The following is an 18721-nucleotide window of genomic DNA, read 5'->3' as shown; positions in this document are numbered from 1 at the left end:
CAAGAACACCGGCAGAATACGAACGAAAAGAGAATCTGGGATATTGGACGGCAGATGAACAAAAACCTGGCCAGGTAAGAGACACTGTTAGATCTCTTATATCTGCCCTGCACTGTCCGTAAGATTTTCTGTGTCGTGTTCTTTAGCGGGTAGTTCTAGTAGAGGAGGATACCTATAGCTCGGGTTCTTGAACTATTTAGGAATTGATCACCTCACGGAGTACGGCATTGAATGAGAGTGAATGTGAATAGAAGGTGTGTGGAAGTTGGGAATAGCCCTATAAGCCGCCCAGGGGGTTGAAACAGAAGAAGTGACTGTCCCACTGGGCAACGTGGTTGCGTCCTTTCGGGGAGACCTCCGCGCCTATGTTCAATCTCTGATCCTGTCTTTGACAAAAACCTGGTGATGGATAAGTGTATGATAGTATGAGCCCAGGACAGATAAATTAGCCTGGGACAAGAATACGTTGTATGTGATAGTATAAGCCCAGGACAGATAAATTAGCCTGGGACAAGATACGTTGTATGTTCTTTTTCTTTTTCTGTCTGGTTGCATTTGTGTTGTTTGCTATAGGTGTAGGAATCAGGATTTTCTTACATCAACACAGTTTAAACATCCTAGCTCCTTAGGAAGAAGGTAACGAGGTATTCTCATACCCAAACGCCACCTAGGGCAAGAAAAAGACATCCTAGCTCCTTAGGAAGAAGGTAACGAGGTATTCTCATACCCAAACGCCACCTAGGGCAAGAAAGCTCAGGATAAGAAAATGGGGAATAAGCAAACAAAGTCGGAACCAGAAGAATTAGATATCTATACTATCATAAAGGAGAGAAGTGGTGAAGATGCCACTAAGGGGCTGAAAAAGATTTTTAGTAAGTTTGGAGTTACTAGGGCAGAAGCTTTTAGTAGAAAACTATGGGAAGGAATTCAGGAAAGGAAAAAAGGCATAATCAGAGACAAGAAATGGATAGATCAGATCCAAGCATTGATTGATGTCTCTAGGGTAGCAGAAAATGAGGGATGGACATATAATCAACAGAGTAAAAAGTGGTATATTAGACCCACAGGCTGTGGAGAAAAACAAAATGTGGAATCTAAAAATACCCCACCCCCATACCTTAACCCACATGCCCCATCTTTTCTCCAAACACCACCTCAAAGTTTAGCCGGACCAGGAGGATGGGTATGTCCGCACTGTGGACAACAAAATCCAGACTGGAGAAATGATTGCCTAGCCTGTGGTACACCTAGACATGGCGCTGTACTTGCCCCTGTTAGGGTAGTACCAAGACCCTTTAGGGAACCTGGTGTTGACGGAGTAATGGGAACTAGATATCACCAAACTCGACAATATTTCCCTTGGTACCCCGCTGAAGGCATGTCTCTCTTGCATAACGCACCAGATCCCACCCAGTGTCCAGTTAGATTTGCACAATATATACAGCAAATTATGCAGACTCACCCTGGAGTTTGGGCAGATGGAGAATTATGTAGAATGAAAATGACTCCTGGACTCTTCCAGGAGCTATTAGCGAATCTACAGGTACATAGGCCCCAAGCAGGAGATGGTGCCTTACAAACGATAGAATCAGGTACACAATTTGTAGATCACTTAATGGTTTTCATGAGGGAGAGACAGAGGCAGAGAGGAACAACGGGAGTGGTGGCTCAGAAATCTGGACAATCAGTAGACGAATATTATCTAAGTGTAGAAAATAATTTCAGAGATGAAGGCATGGATCTAACCGCTCCAGGAATGATGAGGTTAGTTACAAAAACCTTTATAGATGGATTGTCTCCAAAAGTAAAGGAAAAGCTTAAGGCCGCAACCCCTGATTGGAGAACCTTGGAAGACCCACACCTGGCTAGACAGAAAGCTGTAGGGATAGAAATGGACTTAAGAGAAAATTCTAAGCCAGTAAGAATTGCACAGGCTAATACTGGCTCTGCTAATCAAAAGTTTACTTGTCATTACTGTAAGAAGCCAGGACATTTCCAAAGGGAATGTAGGAAGTGAAAAGCAGATATAGATTCAGGAACCTTTGTACCCAAAAATAGGATAAATAACCCAGTGCCTGATCAAACAGACAGCTCAGAATGACTGAAAGTTATGCAGGTCTCTCTTCCTTCTAGAAGACCAATAATACAAGTTGAAGTTGAGGGTAAAAATGTACCTTTTCTGATAGATACGGGAGCAACATCCTCCATTTTAAATCAGGACTTTTTACCATATCCTGACAATATATCCTCAAAGGTTACATATGCAGAAGGGTATGATGGTAAAATTCAGGCGTTGCCCTTTACAAAACCTTTAAATGTGAGCTTTGGCCCTAAAACTTTTGTATCCAAATTTTTATTTGCTAAAGGTGCACCTACCTGCTTGTTGGGTACTGATGTCTTAAGTAAAATGCATGCAAACATCCATTTTAGAGAAGATGGCACAGTTATGCTGACCATCCCTGAAGATGCAGAAACTCTGGAACCATATGTTAGAATACAGGCAATGGAGGATTTTCCCGAAATTTACACTCAACAAGCAAAAATTGACTTGTCTCGGGTTCCTGACAGCCTATGGGCAAAAGGAGACACTGATGTAGGATTTTTATCAGTAGCTCCTATACTGTTAGAAACTGCCCCGGGAACCATATTACCTCAGCTTAGGCAATACCCCATCAGCGCCCAGCAAGAACAGGCGATTTCTCAACAAATTCAGGATTATGTGTTACAAGGTGTTTTGGTAGAAATCAGGTCACCCGCCAATACACCCTTATATCCTGTTAAAAAGAAAGTGTCCTCCAAAGAAACTATGGTGAAATATCGCATGGTGCACGACTTACGGGAAATCAATAAGGTTTTGGCACCGGTCACCCCTGTGGTACCGAATCCTCATATCTTACTGTCTCAAATTCCCAGCACTGCTGCATATTTTACGGTAATTGACTTATCAAACGCATTTTTTTCTGTGCCACTACATAAGAACTGTTGGCATTTGTTTGCCTTTACATTCAAGGGTAAACAATTAGCATGGACAAGATTGCCACAAGGTATGGTACACTCACCAACTTTGTACTCTGAAGCAATGCAGACCGTGCTAAAAAATTTCATCCCAGAACCAGGAGTAGTCATTCTACAGTATGTAGATGACTTACTTATTTGTTGCCCTGATGAACAGACGGCAGTTACCTCAACTGTTAATTTCTTAATTTTCCTAGCGCAAGAAGGCTGTAAAGTAAATAGACAGAAACTCCAGGCTTGTCAACAAACAGTCGTGTTTTTAGGTCACTGCATATCACAGGGCATCAGACACCTCACACCTCAACGTACGGAAGCCATACGTAACATGCTTGAACCCAGGAATCACACACAGCTGCGTGCTTTCCTAGGTATTGTTTCACACTGTAGACAGTGGATCATACATGCAAGTCAACTCATGCAGCCTTTATATGACTGTATTGCCAACACACCATATTCACTCAGTGAAGAGGCTAAACAGTCATTTTCCTCTTTGAAAACAGCACTGGTATCAGCTCCGGCTTTGGGACTCCCAGACTACACTAAAACTTTTCAATTGATGGCAGCTGAAATATCCTCACATGCTACAGGGGTGCTCACACAAAAACATGGAAACAAACAGAGACCTGTGGCATACATATCAGCTCATCTGGACCCTGTAGCTAGAGCCGCACCTTCTTGTGTAAGAGTAGTAGCCGCAATTTCACTGTTATTAGATAAAGCTTCTGAGATTGTTCTTGATCATCCACTTCCAGTTCAGACCACTCATGATGTACATGGCATTCTTAACCAGGTCCAACCTAAACATATTTCAATGGCCAGACACCTCCGTCTCCAATGTTCCCTACTACTGCCGCCCAACATTTCCTTTGCCAGGATTCAGACTCTTAATCTCGCGTCTTTGCTCCCTTTAGAGTCTGAGGGGGGTACCATACCTGAGGAAACTGCAACTGCACTCTCCAACTCCTTTGACCCATCAAAGTCAATGCATGATTGTGTACAATTAATGGAGCAAGAGACTCAGGGCTTATGTAATGTACGTGACAAGCCACTCTGTAATGCTACATTTGAACTTTTCATAGATGGCAGTAGATATGCAGATATGAACGGACAATTTCATACAGGTTATGCGGTAGTAACTCAGCATGAAGTGCTGAAAGCAGAACCTCTCCCTGCTAATCAGTCTGCACAAGAAGCAGAACTTACGGCATTAGTTGAAGCTATAAAAATAGCCAAAGATCAGACAGCAAACATATACACTGATTCTAGATATGCACATGGCATTATTTTCGATTTTGGCGTAATATGGAGAGCCAGAGGTTATATGACTGCTTCAGGCCAACCTGTTAAACATGCCTCCCTCATTAGACAGATTCTGGAGGCAGCACAAGAAACTAAAGAAATAGCGGTGATAAAGGTAGCTGCACATGTGAGACTCGACACCGAGGAAGCCAGGGGTAACGATAAAGCCGATAAGGCAGCAAAACAGGCAGCACGTAAACCCACACACTAGATAGCTCTGAAGATGATGAGGAAAGATTGAAGGAAGCTCAGAAACAGGTAGACGACGAAGAACGAGGGCAGTGGCAGAAAAAAGGGGCAGAAGATCAGCAAGGATTATGGAAAAAAGGAACTTTGTTGTGTTTGCCCAGAGCCTGGTACCCCGCAGTGGCAAGTGACCTCCACCTACCCACGCATGTGTCGGCAAATGGTATGACGCTCAAGGTAAAAGAAAGGTGGTTGGCTACAGGTTTTGGTAATTTTGCTCAGAACATGTGTGCTGCATGCGCTATATGCCTGGCACAAAATCCAGGTCAGGCCATTAAAACCCCAACCAAGCATCATGTAAGACCACTGTATCCCTTTCAAAGACTCCAGATCGACTACATCCAACTTCCTAGGTACAATGGATACGAATATGTGCTTGTGTGTGTGGACATGTTCTCAGGGTGGCCAGAGGCTTATCCAGTTCGTAGAGCCTCAGCAAAAACTACTGCCATTAAAATAGCACATGAACTGATACCCCGTTACGGCATGCCTGAGGTGATCGAGTCAGATAGAGGTACCCATTTTACTGGGGAAATATTCCAGAATGTTATGAAAATGTTGGGAGTAGAAAACCAGTTTCACACTCCATATCATCCACAGAGTTCAGGTAAAGTGGAAAGATTAAATGGGACAATAAAATTAAAAATCCAGAAGGCCATGGCAGAAACAGGAAAGCCTTGGACCGAGTGTCTACCACTTGCCCTGTATTCCATCCGAAACACCCCAAGGGGGAAGGCTAAGCTGTCACCTCACCACATGAGATTCTTTTTGGTAGAGCAGCAAATTTGGGTTGTTATTTTCCACAACAACTGATGTTGAATACTGAGACTTTAACTGCTTATGTACAAGCATTACAAAAACGTTTAACTAAAGTGCATTCGCAAGTTTTTGCTTCCCTTCCAGATCCAGAAAATCTCGAAGGAGGCCACAAGTTGGAACCTGGTGATCAAGTCTACGTGAAAAGACACACCAGAAAGACTCTGGAACCGAGATTTGACGGACCTTTCCAAGTCCTGTTAACAACTCCAACAGCAGTCAAGCTTGAAGGAAAGGCATCATGGATACATGCAAGCCATTGCAAAAAAGCAGTATAAGACTCATGATATTGATGTTAATAATGTTAACCTCAACGGAGGCATGGGAAAGACTGAATTCTCTAGCCCCTTTGAACAATAGATTCGTACAACATCATAGAAAATTAGTGCATGACTTGTTAAATAATACGCAACCCCTGGCAGATTGTTGGATCTGTACCCATTCACCAGTATCAGCCACAAGTATACCTTTTCTAGCAGTTCCCGTGTCAGCTGAAGAAATATTCGCTTGGCCTAATTGTTCAGACAACCTGGCCAACAACCAACCTGGCAATACTAGACTATGGAATACTACAATCGCCATACCAATTGTGGGATGGGTAGAATTTCCTTGGTGGCAGGGCAATCTTACAGGAAAAATAGACAACTTACAATATTTAGCATTCAAGGGAGGAAAATGGGTACCTAGGAATAAGACTGGATTAACTGATTTAGGACAGGTCCCCACTGAAAATCTACAGCTCAGTTTCAGTACAACCACCCCTTCCTCTGATGCTTTCAAACCTACAGTATTGGAAAGATACATACATAATAGAAAATGGGAACATTCTGAGTTGTTCCCCCAAGGTGATGCAAACAGTTGTACAAGTAAGCCGGGGAACCTGGTTTGTAATGTATCCAATGAGTATGTCAACGGAATGCTTGTATGTGGTAATCCCGCAGCCGGGTACTGTAGCCCCTTGGGACAAAAACCCTCTTGGTGTATGCTTCAGAATGTATCTAGTTTTGTGGATTTGGCTCACAGATTGGTATTGCAGCACTCAGCTTTGTGGGATCTGCCTGAGTGTACATTTTGGATATGCGGAGAAGGAGCATATAAATGGCTTCCCGTAGGTATAAAGGGTACTTGTACATTAGGACGCCTAACCCCGGCTACTTTCATAATTTCAAATAAACAAGTGAATATGCAAGCCGTGCCCAAGCACACACTGTATAAAAGAGCTGCAGATAACTCACCACGTCCCTCGGGGAGGCCGCATATAGTACAAATGGGAATTCCCAACAAAATTGCTAGTACCATTTTTATTTATCCTATGTTAACACAGATGTGGGATAAATTAGTTAGAGCCACGGATTATCTAGATGATCAGATTTGGGATATATTGGACATATTAAATACTAGTATAGCTGTACAGAATCAGCTTATAATAGTCACTAACCAACATACCCTGGTATTGGATTACCTAACTGCCTCACAAGGGGGTATGTGTCAAATCATCGGACCCACCTGCTGTCATTATATAGACCCGAATAGTACTATGAGTATGAGATTTAAATTAAAAGACGTACAACGACTCAGGGATCAGTATGACAAAGACAATGACCAAAATAAGGATAGCTGGTGGTCAGATACCTTTTCTTTTCTTAACCCGGCCAATTGGTTCAGAGGGATCGGTGGGTGGGTTACCGGGATTATGCAAAGCCTAATACATACAGTTATGGTTATTGTAATCATATATGTATTGTTCAAGGTTGTACTCAAGGGTATCTCGGTATGCACAAATAAATTTTGTGTAATGGATGCGAGAATATAAAGTTTTTTTTGTAATATCACTAAAAGAATGACTAAAATGATCGACAAGGTTTTGAATGGAATATGTCAAAGGGGGGATTGTGAAGAGCAGAACAAAAATGATTACCTCAATGAACAAAAACCTAAAAAAAAAAAAAAAAGAATATGTGATAAATATTGACCTGTCCATTCAAGGACATTTTAGCTATAGTATGAAATCCTGTTTTTCCTGTCTGTGGAATTGCCTTTGTACTGTTTGTTGTGAAACTGCCGCCCACGAAACTGTTTTCTTTTCTTTTCTTTCTTTCCTGTTTTGTCTCTTTGTTTAAACATGCAAAACTTGTATAACCACTATACCTACTGAAACAGCTATATAAAGAAGGGATAGCACCTTGAAGGCAGGCGTGCTTCAGAGACTTCCCAGTGATACACTATACAAGACGTGTCTTGTGTATTATTTCTGGTGATTCCACACTTCCAAAGGCTGCTCCGACTGAGTGTGACCCCGACACCTTGGTCCAGTCTATAGCTTACCTCTTCATAAAAACTGATTAGATTGGTTTTACAGGAGCGATTTCTCATAAACCCATGCTGATATGGAGTTAAACAGTTATTCTCATTGAAATAATCCAGAATAACATCCCTCAGAAACCCTTCAAATATTTTACCAACAATAGAGGTTAGACTTACTGGCCTATAATTTCCAGGTTTACTTTTAGAGCTATTTTTGAAGATTGGTACCACATTTGCTTTGCGCCAGTCCTGTGGAAAAGACCCTTTCACTACAGAGTCCCTAAATATAAGAAATAATGGTTTGTTTATTACATTACTTAGTTCTCTTAGTACTCATGTGTGTATGCCGACGGGACCTGGAGATTTATCTATTTTAATCTTATTTAGCCAGTTTCGTACCTCTTCTTGGGTTAGATTGGTGACCCTTAACCCCTTCCCGACCCATGACGCCACGTAGGCGTCATGAAAGTCGGTGCCATTCCGACCCATGACGCCTATGCGGCGTCATGGAAAGATCGCGTCCCTGCAGATCGGGTGAAAGGGTTAACTCCCATTTCACCCGATCTGCAGGGACAGGGGGAGTGGTAGTTTAGCCCAGGGGGGGTGGCTTCACCCCCTCGTGGCTACGATCGCTCTGATTGGCTGTTGAAAGTGAAACTGCCAATCAGAGCGATTTGTAATATTTCACCCATTATAACGGGTGAAATATTACAATCCAGCCATGGCCGATGCTGAAATATCATCGGCCATGGCTGGAAATACTAGTGTGCCCCCACCCCACCCCTCCGATCGCCCCCCCACCCCCCCGATCTGGCCGGTACACTGCTCCGGCTCCCCTCCGTCCTGTGCTCCGCTCCCCCCCGTGCTCGTGTCCGCTCCCCCCGTGCTCCAATCACCCCCCCGTGCTCCAATCACCCCCCCTGCACTCCGATCCACCCCCCCCGTGCTCCGTTCCACCCCCCCGTGCTCCGTTCCAGCCCCCCCGTGCTCCGTTCCACGCCCCCGCGCTCCGTTCCACCCCTCCCGCGCTCCGATTCCCCCCCCCGTGCTCCGATCCCCCCCCCGTGGTCCCCCCCCACCCTATCATACTTACCGATCCAGCCGTGGTCCCGTCCGTCTTCTCCCGGGCGCCGCCATCTTCCAAAATGGCGGGCGCATGCGCAGTGCGCCCGCCGAATCTGCCGGCCGGCAGATTCGTTCCAAAGTGCATTTTGATCACTGAGATATAATCTATCTCAGTGATCAAAATAAAAAAAATAATAAATGACCCCCCCCCTTTGTCACCCCCATAGGTAGGGACAATAAAAAAAATAAAGAAATTTTTTTTTTCCACTAATGTTAGAATAGGGTTAGGGTTAGGGGTAGGGGTAGGGTTAGGGTTAGGGTTAGGGTTAGGGGTAGGGGTAGGGGTAGGGGTAGGGCTAGGGTTAGGGGTAGGGTTAGGGGTAGGGTTAGGGGTAGGGGTAGGGTTAGGGCTAGGGTTAGGGTTAGGAATGTGCACACGTATTCTGGTCCTCTGCGGATTTTTCCGCTGCGGATTTGATAAATCCGCAGTGCTAAACCGCTGCGGATTTATGGCGGATTTACCGCGTTTTTTTCTGCGCATTTCACTGCGGTTTTACAATTGCGATTTTCTATTGGAGCAGTTGTAAAACCGCTGCGGAATCCGCACAAAGAAGTGACATGCTGCGGAATGTAAACCGCTGCGTTTCCGTGCAGTTTTTCCGCAGCATGTGCACAGCGATTTTTGTTTCCCATAGGTTTACATTGAAATGTACACTCATGGGAAACTGCTGCGGATCCGCAGCGTTTTCCGCAGCGTGTGCACATACCTTTAGAATTAGGCCATGTGCACACGGTGCGGATTTGGCTGCGGATTCGCAGCAGTGTTCCATCAGGTTTACAGTACCATGTAAACATATGAAAAACCAAATCCGCTGTGCCCATGGTGCGGAAAATACCGCGCGGAAACGCTGCATTGTATTTTCCGCAGCATGTCAATTCTTTGTGCGGATTCCGCAGCGTTTTACACCTGTTCCTCAATAGGAATCCGCAGGTGAAATCCACACAAAAAACACTGGAAATCCGCGGAAAATCCGCAGGTAAAACACAGTGCCTTTTACCCGCAGATTTTTCAAAAATGGTGCGGAAATATCTCACACGAATCCGCAACGTGGGCACATAGCCTTAGGGTTAGGGTTGGAATTAGGGTTGTGGTTAGGGTTAGGGGTGTGTTGGGGTTAGTGTTGTGGTTAGGGGTGTGTTGGGGTTAGGGTTGTGATTAGGGTTATGGCTACAGTTGGGATTAGGGTTAGGGGTGTGGGGGGGTTAGTGTTGGAGTTAGAATTGAGGGGTTTCCACTGTTTAGGCACATCAGGGGTCTCCAAACGCAACATGGCGCCACCATTGATTCCAGCCAATCTCGTATTCAAAAAGTCAAATGGTGCTCCCTCACTTCCGAGCCCTGACGTGTGCCCAAACAGTGGTTTACCCCCACATATGGGGTACCAGCATACTCAGGACAAACTGCGCAACAATTACTGGGGTCCAATTTCTCCTGTTACCCTTGTGAATCTAAAAAAATGCTTGCTAAAACATAATTTTTGAGGAAAGAAAAATGATTTTTTATTTTCACGGCTCTGCGTTGTAAACGTCTGTGAAGCACTTGGGGGTTCAAAGTGCTCACCACATATCTAGATAAGTTCCTTGGGGGGTCTAGTTTCTAAAATGGGGTCACTTGTGGGGGGTTTCTACTGTTTAGGCACACCAGGGGCTCTGCAAACGCAACGTGACACCCGCAGACCATTCCATCAAAGTCTGCATTTCAAAAGTCACTACTTCCCTTCTGAGCCCCGACGTGTGCCCAAACAGTGGTTTACCCCCACATATGGGGTATCAGCGTACTCAGGAGAAACTGGACAACAACTTTTGGGGTCCAATTTCTCCTGTAACCCTTGGGAAAATAAAAAATTCTGGGCTAAATAATTATTTTTGAGGAAAGAAAACGTATTTATTATTTTCACGGCTCTGCATTATAAACTTCTATGAAGCACTTGGGGGTTCAAAGTGCTCACCACACATCTAGATAAGTTCCTTTCAGGGTCTAGTTTCCAAAATGGGGTCACTTGTGGGGGGTTTCTACTGTTTAGGCACATCAGGGGCTCTGCAAACGCAACGTGACGCCCGCAGAGCATTCCATCAAAGTCTGCATTTCAAAACGTCACTACTTCAATTCCGAGCCCCGGCATGTGCCCAAACAGTGATTTACCCCCACATATGGGGTATCACCGTACTCAGGAGAAACTGGACAACAAATATTGGGGTCAAATTTCTCCTGTTACCCTTGGGAAAATTAAAAAATTCTGGGCTAAATAATTATTTTTGAGGAAAGAAAACGTATTTATTATTTTCACGGCTCTGCATTATAAACTTCTATGAAGCACTTGGGGGTTCAAAGTGCTCACCACACATCTAGATAAGTTCCTTTGGGGGTCTAGTTTCCAAAATGGGGTCACTTGTGGGGGGTTTCTACTTTTAAGCCACATCAGGGGCTCTGCAAATGCAACGTGACGCCCACAGAGCATTCCATCAAAGTCTGCATTTCAAAACGTCACTACTTCACTTCCGAGCCCCGGCATGTGCCCAAACAGTGATTTACCCCCACATATGGGGTATCAGCGTACTCAGGAGAAACTGGACAACAACTTTTGGGGTCAAATTTCTCCTGTTACCCTTGGGAAAATAAAAAATTGCAGGCTAAAAGATCATTTTTGAGAAAATAATTTTTTTTTTTATTTTCATGGCTCTGCGTTATAAACTTCTGTGAAGCACTTGGGGGTTCAAAGTCCTCACCACACATCTAGATTAGTTCCTTTGGGGGTCTAGTTTCTAAAATGGTGTCATTTCTGGGGGATCTCCAATGTTTAGGCACACAGGGGCTCTCCAAACGTGACATGGTGTCCGCTAATGATTGGAGCTAATTTTCCATTTAAAAAGCCAAATGGCGTGCCATCCCTTCCGAGCCCTGCCGTGCGCCCAAACAGTGGTTTACCCCCACATATGGGGTATCAGCGTACTCAGGACAAACTGGACAACAATATTTGGGGTCCAATTTCTCCTATTATCCTTGGCAAAATAGGAAATTCCAGGCTAAAAAATCATTTTTGAGGAAAGAAAAATTATTTTTTATTTTCATGGCTCTGCGTTATAAACTTCTGTGAAGCACCTGGGGGTTTAAAGTGCTCAATATGCATCTAGATAAGTTCCTTGGGGGGTCTAGTTTCCAAAATGGGGTCACTTGTGGGGGAGCTCCAATGTTTAGGCACACAGGGGCTCTCCAAACGCGACATGGTGTCCGCTAACAATTGGAGCTAATTTTCCATTCAAAAAGTCAAATGGCGCGCCTTCTCTTCCGAGCCCTGCCGAGTGCCCAAACAGTGGTTTACCCCCACATATGAGGTATCGGCGTACTCGGGAGAAATTGCCCAACAAATTTTATGATCCATTTTATCCTACTGCCCATGTGAAAATGAAAAAATTGAGGCGAAAAGAATTTTTTTGTGAAAAAAAATTACTTTTTCATTTTTACAGATCAATTTGTGAAGCACCTGAGGGTTTAAAGTGCTCACTAGGCATCCAAATTAGTTCCTTGGGGGGTCTAGTTTCCAAAATGGGGTCACTTGTGGGGGAGCGCCAATGTTTAGGCACACAGGAGCTATCCAAACGCGACATGGTGTCCGCTAACGATGGAAATAATTTTTCATTCAAAAAGTCAAATGGCGCTCCTTCCCTTCCGAGCCTTACCATGTGCCCAAACAGTGGTTTACCTCCACATGTGAGGTATTGGTGTACTCAGGAGAAATTGCCCAACACATTTTAGGATCCATTTTATCCTGTTGCCCATGTGAAAATGAAAAAATTGAGGCTAAAAGAATTTTTTTGCGAAAAAAAAGTACTTTTTCATTTTTACGGATCAATTTGTGAAGCACCTGGGGGTACAAAGTGCTCACTATGCATCTAGATAAGTTCCTTGGGGCGTCTAGTTTCCAAAATGGGGTCACTTGTGGGGGAGCTCCAATTTTTAGGCACACGGGGGCTCTCCAAACGTGACATGGTGTCCGCTAAAGAGTGGAGCCAATTTTTGATTCAAAAAGTCAAATGGCGCTCCTTCCCTTCCAAGCCCTGCCGTGCGCCAAAACAGTGGTTTACCCCCACATATGAGGTATCAGCGTACTCAGGACAAATTGACAACAACTTTCGTGGTTCAGTTTCTCCTTTTACCATTGGGAAAATAAAAAAATTGTTGCTAAAAGATAATTTTTGTGACTAAAAAGTTAAATGTTCATTTTTTCCTTCCATGTTGCTTCTGCTTCTGTGAAGCACCTGAAGGGTTAATAAACTTCTGGAATGTGGTTTTGAGTACCTTGAGGGGTGCAGTTTTTAGAATGGTGTCACTTTTGGGTATTTTCAGCCATATAGACCCCTCAAACTGACTTCAAATGTGAGGTGGTCCCTAAAAAAATGGTTTTGTAAATTTCGTTGTAAAAATGACAAATCGCTGGTCGAATTTTAACCCTTATAACTTCCTAACAAAAAAAAATTTTGTTTCCAAAATTGTGCTGATGTAAAGTAAACATGTGGGAAATGTTATTTATTAACTATTTTGTGTCACATATCTCTCTGGTTTAACAGAATAAAAATTCAAAATGTGAAAATTGCGAAATTTTCAAAATTTTCGCCAAATTTCCGTGTTTATCACAAATAAATGCAGAATTTATTGACCTAAATTTACCACTAACATGAAGCCCAATATGTCACGAAAAAACAATCTCAGAACCGCTAGGATCCGTTGAAGCGTTCCTGAGTTATTACCTCATAAAGGGACACTGGTCAGAATTGCAAAAAACGGCAAGGTCTTTAAGGTCAAAATAGGCTGGGTCTTGAAGGGGTTAATATAGGGTTTTCTTTGTCTCTCGGCATTTCACCTAGAATACTCACAATCCCTGTGGTTTCCTTTATCTATCACTGGATTTTGCTGGACCTACTGTTACTTTCACAGCAAAGTTATAGTAGGAATCACTATATAACCAGTTCCGTATGAAGAGTAAGATTACAAATACATTTTCTTACCTTAATTAATGACTGTGGCATTTCTGTAGTGCTGATCTGAAGGATATTCCCCAAGCCAGGCAGAGGGGTAGGTCCTGGTGGCAGGTCCTTCTGTTTGACCCTACCCCACCATTTCATGAGATAAATAAGGAGAGTGACTCCAGTAGCCAGGAGAATCGTTGCTGAGATAGTCAGAGCCATCTTGAGCCTCAGCCCCTACAGCTCCGTCTGTTTTGCATGCTCGTGTATTTTTAGTCGTGCAAGTACAGGGCAGCGTTCCAACATGTAATCAATAAACACAGGTTGGACGAGTGTAAAGTGCAGAGTTACAGCTGTTGCGCCATACTTCTGCTGTCAGTGCTTACTCAGTCTCAGCTTGGCGTGAAGTCAGGGTTAGTGATCGGCAGGCCACTTTTTGGTGAGCAGAATCAATTGGTTTCAATCACAAAAAAGAGTTGACTCTTTTGGATACTAAATTGATCCACATTAAATATGCATTCACAAGCAGAAAAAAACATATTTATGGAAAATCCTCACAGTGTGACACAGTGAAAACCAGTGATTGATTTCATTGGTAGCCTAACATACTAATTTTACCCCCAGTGAGAGTCAAACAGAAACTGCAAGAGGCTCTCAGTGGGCTGCTGGTTCCCATCATTCACAGATAAGAGCTGGCTCTTTATACGGGAGCGGTGGAGAATGATAAATCAGGCATTGATTAATGGAGAAAAAACAGGTCTGCTGCACTGCTGGCATGAATTATATCAAGGAATAAATTAAACACAAGTAAATAAGGAGTTTTTCATTCCTTAATCCATCATTGCTTTGGATTCTCTAACCTGTGGCGCTACTGCAGCTAGGATTCCATTTGTCTATGCCCTCTCAGTGTTGTGTCTCACACAACTGAACCAGGTGAGCAAAACAGCTTCTATGGTCAATAATGTGTTCCGGATAACACCTTTTTGAGCTACAGTATCTTGTTCTCGAGCTACTTCTCCTTAATTAATCAGACATGACACCCACCCCTCTGACAGCCAAAACTCCAATGGAAAAGTACTAAATGGACCTTTAAATTTGTCTACGTTCCTTCATTTTCCAAAAACTCATATTACGGACGTGTTTTCGGCAGAGAGTAATAGCTCATATTGGATGAACAAGGATGCACAATGTTTAGACAATCTTCAAAGTTTGACTATCAAGGAGAGTTTGATCATTTTATTGTCATTGGCATGTTTGCCACTTGACTATCATGAGCATTAGTTTATTGGCACGGTCATGTTCATTAATTAATAGTGTTGAGCATTCCGATACCGCAAGTATCGGGTATCGGCCGATACTTGCGGTATCGGAATTCCGATACCGAGATCAGATACTTTTGTGGTATCGGGTATCGGTATCGGATACATAGAGATGTGTAAAATAAAGAATTAAAATAAAAAATATTGATATATTTACCTCTCCGGCGGCCCCTGGACTCAGCGCGGGTAACCGGCAGGCTTCGTTGTTCAAAATCAGCGCTTTTAGGACCTGAGAATCACGTCCCGGCTTCTGATTGGTCGCGGGCCGCCCATGTGACCGCCACGCGACCAATCACAAGCCGTGACGTCATTCGCAGGTCCTTAACGTGCTCATTTTTTAAAAATGAGCGCGTTAATGGCTTTCAAAGACGTAGCGGCTTGTGATTGGTCGCGGCCACGCGACCAATCACAAGCCGCGACGTCACCGCAAGCTATTAACGCGCTCATTTTTTAAAAATGAGCGCGTTAATGGCTTTCAAAGACGTAGCGGCTTGTGATTGGTCGCGTGGCCGCGACCAATCACAAGCCGCGACGTCACCGCAAGCTATTAACGCGCTCATTTTTAAAAATGAGCGCGTTAATGGCTTTCCAAGACGTAGCGGCTTGTGATTGGTCGCGTGGCCGCGACCAATCACAAACCGCGACGTCACCGCAAGCTATTAACGCGCTCATTTTTAAAAATGAGCGCGTTAATGGCTTTCCAAGACGTAGCGGCTTGTGATTGGTCGCGGCCACGCGACCAATCACAAGCCGCGACGTCACCGCAAGCTATTAACGCGCTCATTTTTAAAAATGAGCGCGTTAATGGCTTTCCAAGACGTAGCGGCTTGTGATTGGTCGCGTGGCCGCGACCAATCACAAGCCGCGACGTCACCGCAAGCTATTAACGCGCTCATTTTTAAAAATGAGCGCGTTAATGGCTTTCCAAGACGTAGCGGCTTGTGATTGGTCGCGGCCACGCGACCAATCACAAGCCGCGACGTCACCGCAAGCTATTAACGCGCTCATTTTTAAAAATGAGCGCGTTAATGGCTTTCCAAGACGTAGCGGCTTGTGATTGGTCGCGTGGCCGCGACCAATCACAAGCCGCGACGTCACCGCAAGCTATTAACGCGCTCATTTTTAAAAATGAGCGCGTTAATGGCTTTCCAAGACGTAGCGGCTTGTGATTGGTCGCGGCTACGCGACCAATCACAAACCGCTACGTCTTTGAAAGTCATTAACGCGCTCATTTTTAAAAATGAGCGCGTTAATAGCTTGCGGTGACGTCGCGGCTTGTGATTGGTCGCGTGGCGGTCACATGGGCGGCCCGCGACCAATCAGAAGCCGGGACGTGATTCTCAGGTCCTAAAAGCGCTGATTTTGAACAAAGAAGCCTGCCGGTTACCCGCGCTGAGTTCAGGGGCCGCCGGAGAGGTAAATATATCAATATTTTTTATTTTTATACTTTATTTTACACATCCCTATGGATCCCAGGGCCTGAAGGAGAGTTTCCTCTCCTTCAGACCCTGGGAACCATGAGAATACCTTCCGATACTTGATGTCCCATTGACTTGTATTGGTATCGGATATCGGTATCGGCGATATCCGATATTTTTCGGGTATCGGCCGATACTATCCGATACCGATACTTTCAAGTATCGGACGGTATCGCTCAACACTATTAATTAACTATAATGGACAAATTGACCATTGGCTATAATTGATATGTTTATTTGTTGACAATAATAGATGTATCAACTGGTTAGTAGTTCAACTCAGTTAAAAGGGAAATGAATTTGAAATGGAAAAGGATATCTGCCTGATCTTTCTTTATCCCATCCACTTTGGATAATTTGTCAATACATCATTGAGTTGCTGCTCATATGCACAATCAAATAATCAACAATTTGCATGGGAAATATTAGATACCTAAAGACAGAACTTTATCCAAAATAATGCACATGTAACAAGCAAAATAAATCTTCATTCATATTTATCCTGTTTAACCTATTGTTTCACTCCACTGTAGTAACAGAAATTAATGGCAGTTACACGATGGACAATAGCAGCCCCCGACAGACTCAGTTGACTATGATGTGCTCAGTTGAGCCTTTGTCATTATTCTACCATTTTACTGGTCAAAATAGCTGAGCTACAAACAAAGGCTTCAGTGTAAAGTTGTGACTCCTTTGCATAAAATGAAACAGTTATACAAGCTTATTGCTTATTTTAGCATTAAATGATTACAGTTCTTGAGAGTTATATGATATTTTGTACACTCGTACAGGCATGGTCAATATGAAAAATAGAATAAAAAATATCTAATTTTTTTGCACACAATCTTTATATTTTTTTCAATTTATATCTTTTAATATCAGAGCAGCTTTCTTATTTTCTAAGATCTAGAACTTCTAAGGTTCCTTTAGGCAGGAAGTTCATCTTCAGCTCAGAAACGAGGGACAACATTCATCTGGTAGGACTGAGGTCTTGATCCATTGGTGTTGGGCTCGGGTCTTATGCTCAGATTCTTTCTGTCTACAGTGGGTTCCAAGGTGAACTTCTGCAGTATGGTGGTTAGAAAGAGGAAGAGCTCCATGCGAGCCAGGCCTTCTCCCAAACACAAGCGTTTGCCTGAGAAAACAGAGAAATCAAACACCATAAGTAATCAAATTAAAGGCGTTGTTTGATTTAGAAAAAACATTTTTTAATTGCCTTTATGCAAATCAACAGAGAATGAGCAGGCATCCTGTTTTCTTTCCAGCATAACCCAATTCATAGAATGATTTGAATGGTCGGTATATAATTTTCACATCCCTAATTGGAAAAGTAAATACTACGTTCCAGCGCCGGTCTTCACCACTGCCTCCAGTGATACTTCACAGGCTCCAGGTGTGATGTTACGATTACAGCAGACATCACTGCACAGCCAAACAATAAGCACTGCTGATCATGCCATCTAAATCAGCAAAAACTCTGAACAAAATAATTGGCTGTAGCTTGGACATTTACTGTCATTTGTGAAGTCAGCGTTGTGGAGTCAGTGTTGCAGCCTGTAAATCATCATCGAAGGCAGCAGTGAAGTGCAGATGCTAGAGCAAGTAAAGTAATGTAGCAAGTAAATAAGTAATGCTCAGTATATTATTTTCATCCAGAATGAGCTTTTAGGGAAAAATAATATTTCTTGTAAAACACTTTTAAGTTTAGAATTTTGCAATAACGTCAAAAGTCTCAATGTATTGCCATTAGTTTATATTACAGTAGATAATCTTAACGATTTATTATGGTTTTACAATGTGTCTGTAAAAATTATTGCCTGTCCTTGATTTTTCGATAAACTGTCCAGAAATAGTACAAAATCAAGTTGTTAACCCTGGTTACGAATCATGACATTCCAGGTTAACACCATTTTACCATATACAATAGCTCAAAACTTTTCTGAGATGCCACAAATTTCTCAGTCCAAAAAAACTTTTGAGTCTTGTCTTAAACTGTTTTATGTGATAAATGTAAATTAATTCAGTGAATTTAAAAACCACACAACCAATTGATTGCTAAATCATATTAAAGGGAACCTGTCACCCCGTTTTTTGAGATTGAGCTATAAATACTGTTAAATAGGGCCTGCGCTGTGTGTTCCTATAGTGTATGTAGTG

General features: G+C 43.2%; 2 protein-coding genes across 5 annotated transcripts in view; both read right to left on the bottom strand.

Moving 5' to 3' along the window:
* LOC138661766 (cytochrome P450 2C23-like) overlaps positions 1-14045 on the bottom strand; it is a 137096-nt gene extending 123051 nt beyond the window's left edge. For 2 of the 4 annotated variants that reach the window (XM_069746664.1, XM_069746668.1), the window contains exon 1: positions 13810-14044. In XM_069746664.1, coding sequence (XP_069602765.1) covers positions 13810-13989 — 180 coding nt within the window. In that variant the 5' untranslated portion in view covers positions 13990-14044. Of the gene's footprint in view, positions 1-13809 lie in introns of all 4 variants that reach the window. The other 2 variants (XM_069746667.1, XM_069746666.1) reach the window with 2 other exon arrangements.
* Positions 14046-16845: 2800 nt separating this feature from the next.
* The window catches only part of LOC138661765 (cytochrome P450 2H2-like), a 170843-nt gene continuing 168967 nt past the window's right edge, over positions 16846-18721 (bottom strand). The window contains exon 8 of the mRNA XM_069746663.1: positions 16846-17699. Within this exon, the coding sequence (XP_069602764.1) occupies positions 17515-17699 (185 nt within the window). The 3' untranslated portion in view covers positions 16846-17514. The remainder of the gene's footprint in view (positions 17700-18721) is intronic.

Source organism: Ranitomeya imitator, chromosome 2, assembly GCF_032444005.1.
Source record: "Ranitomeya imitator isolate aRanImi1 chromosome 2, aRanImi1.pri, whole genome shotgun sequence".
Lineage (NCBI taxonomy): Eukaryota > Metazoa > Chordata > Amphibia > Anura > Dendrobatidae > Ranitomeya > Ranitomeya imitator.
This window is presented reverse-complemented; position numbering and strand designations above follow the sequence as displayed.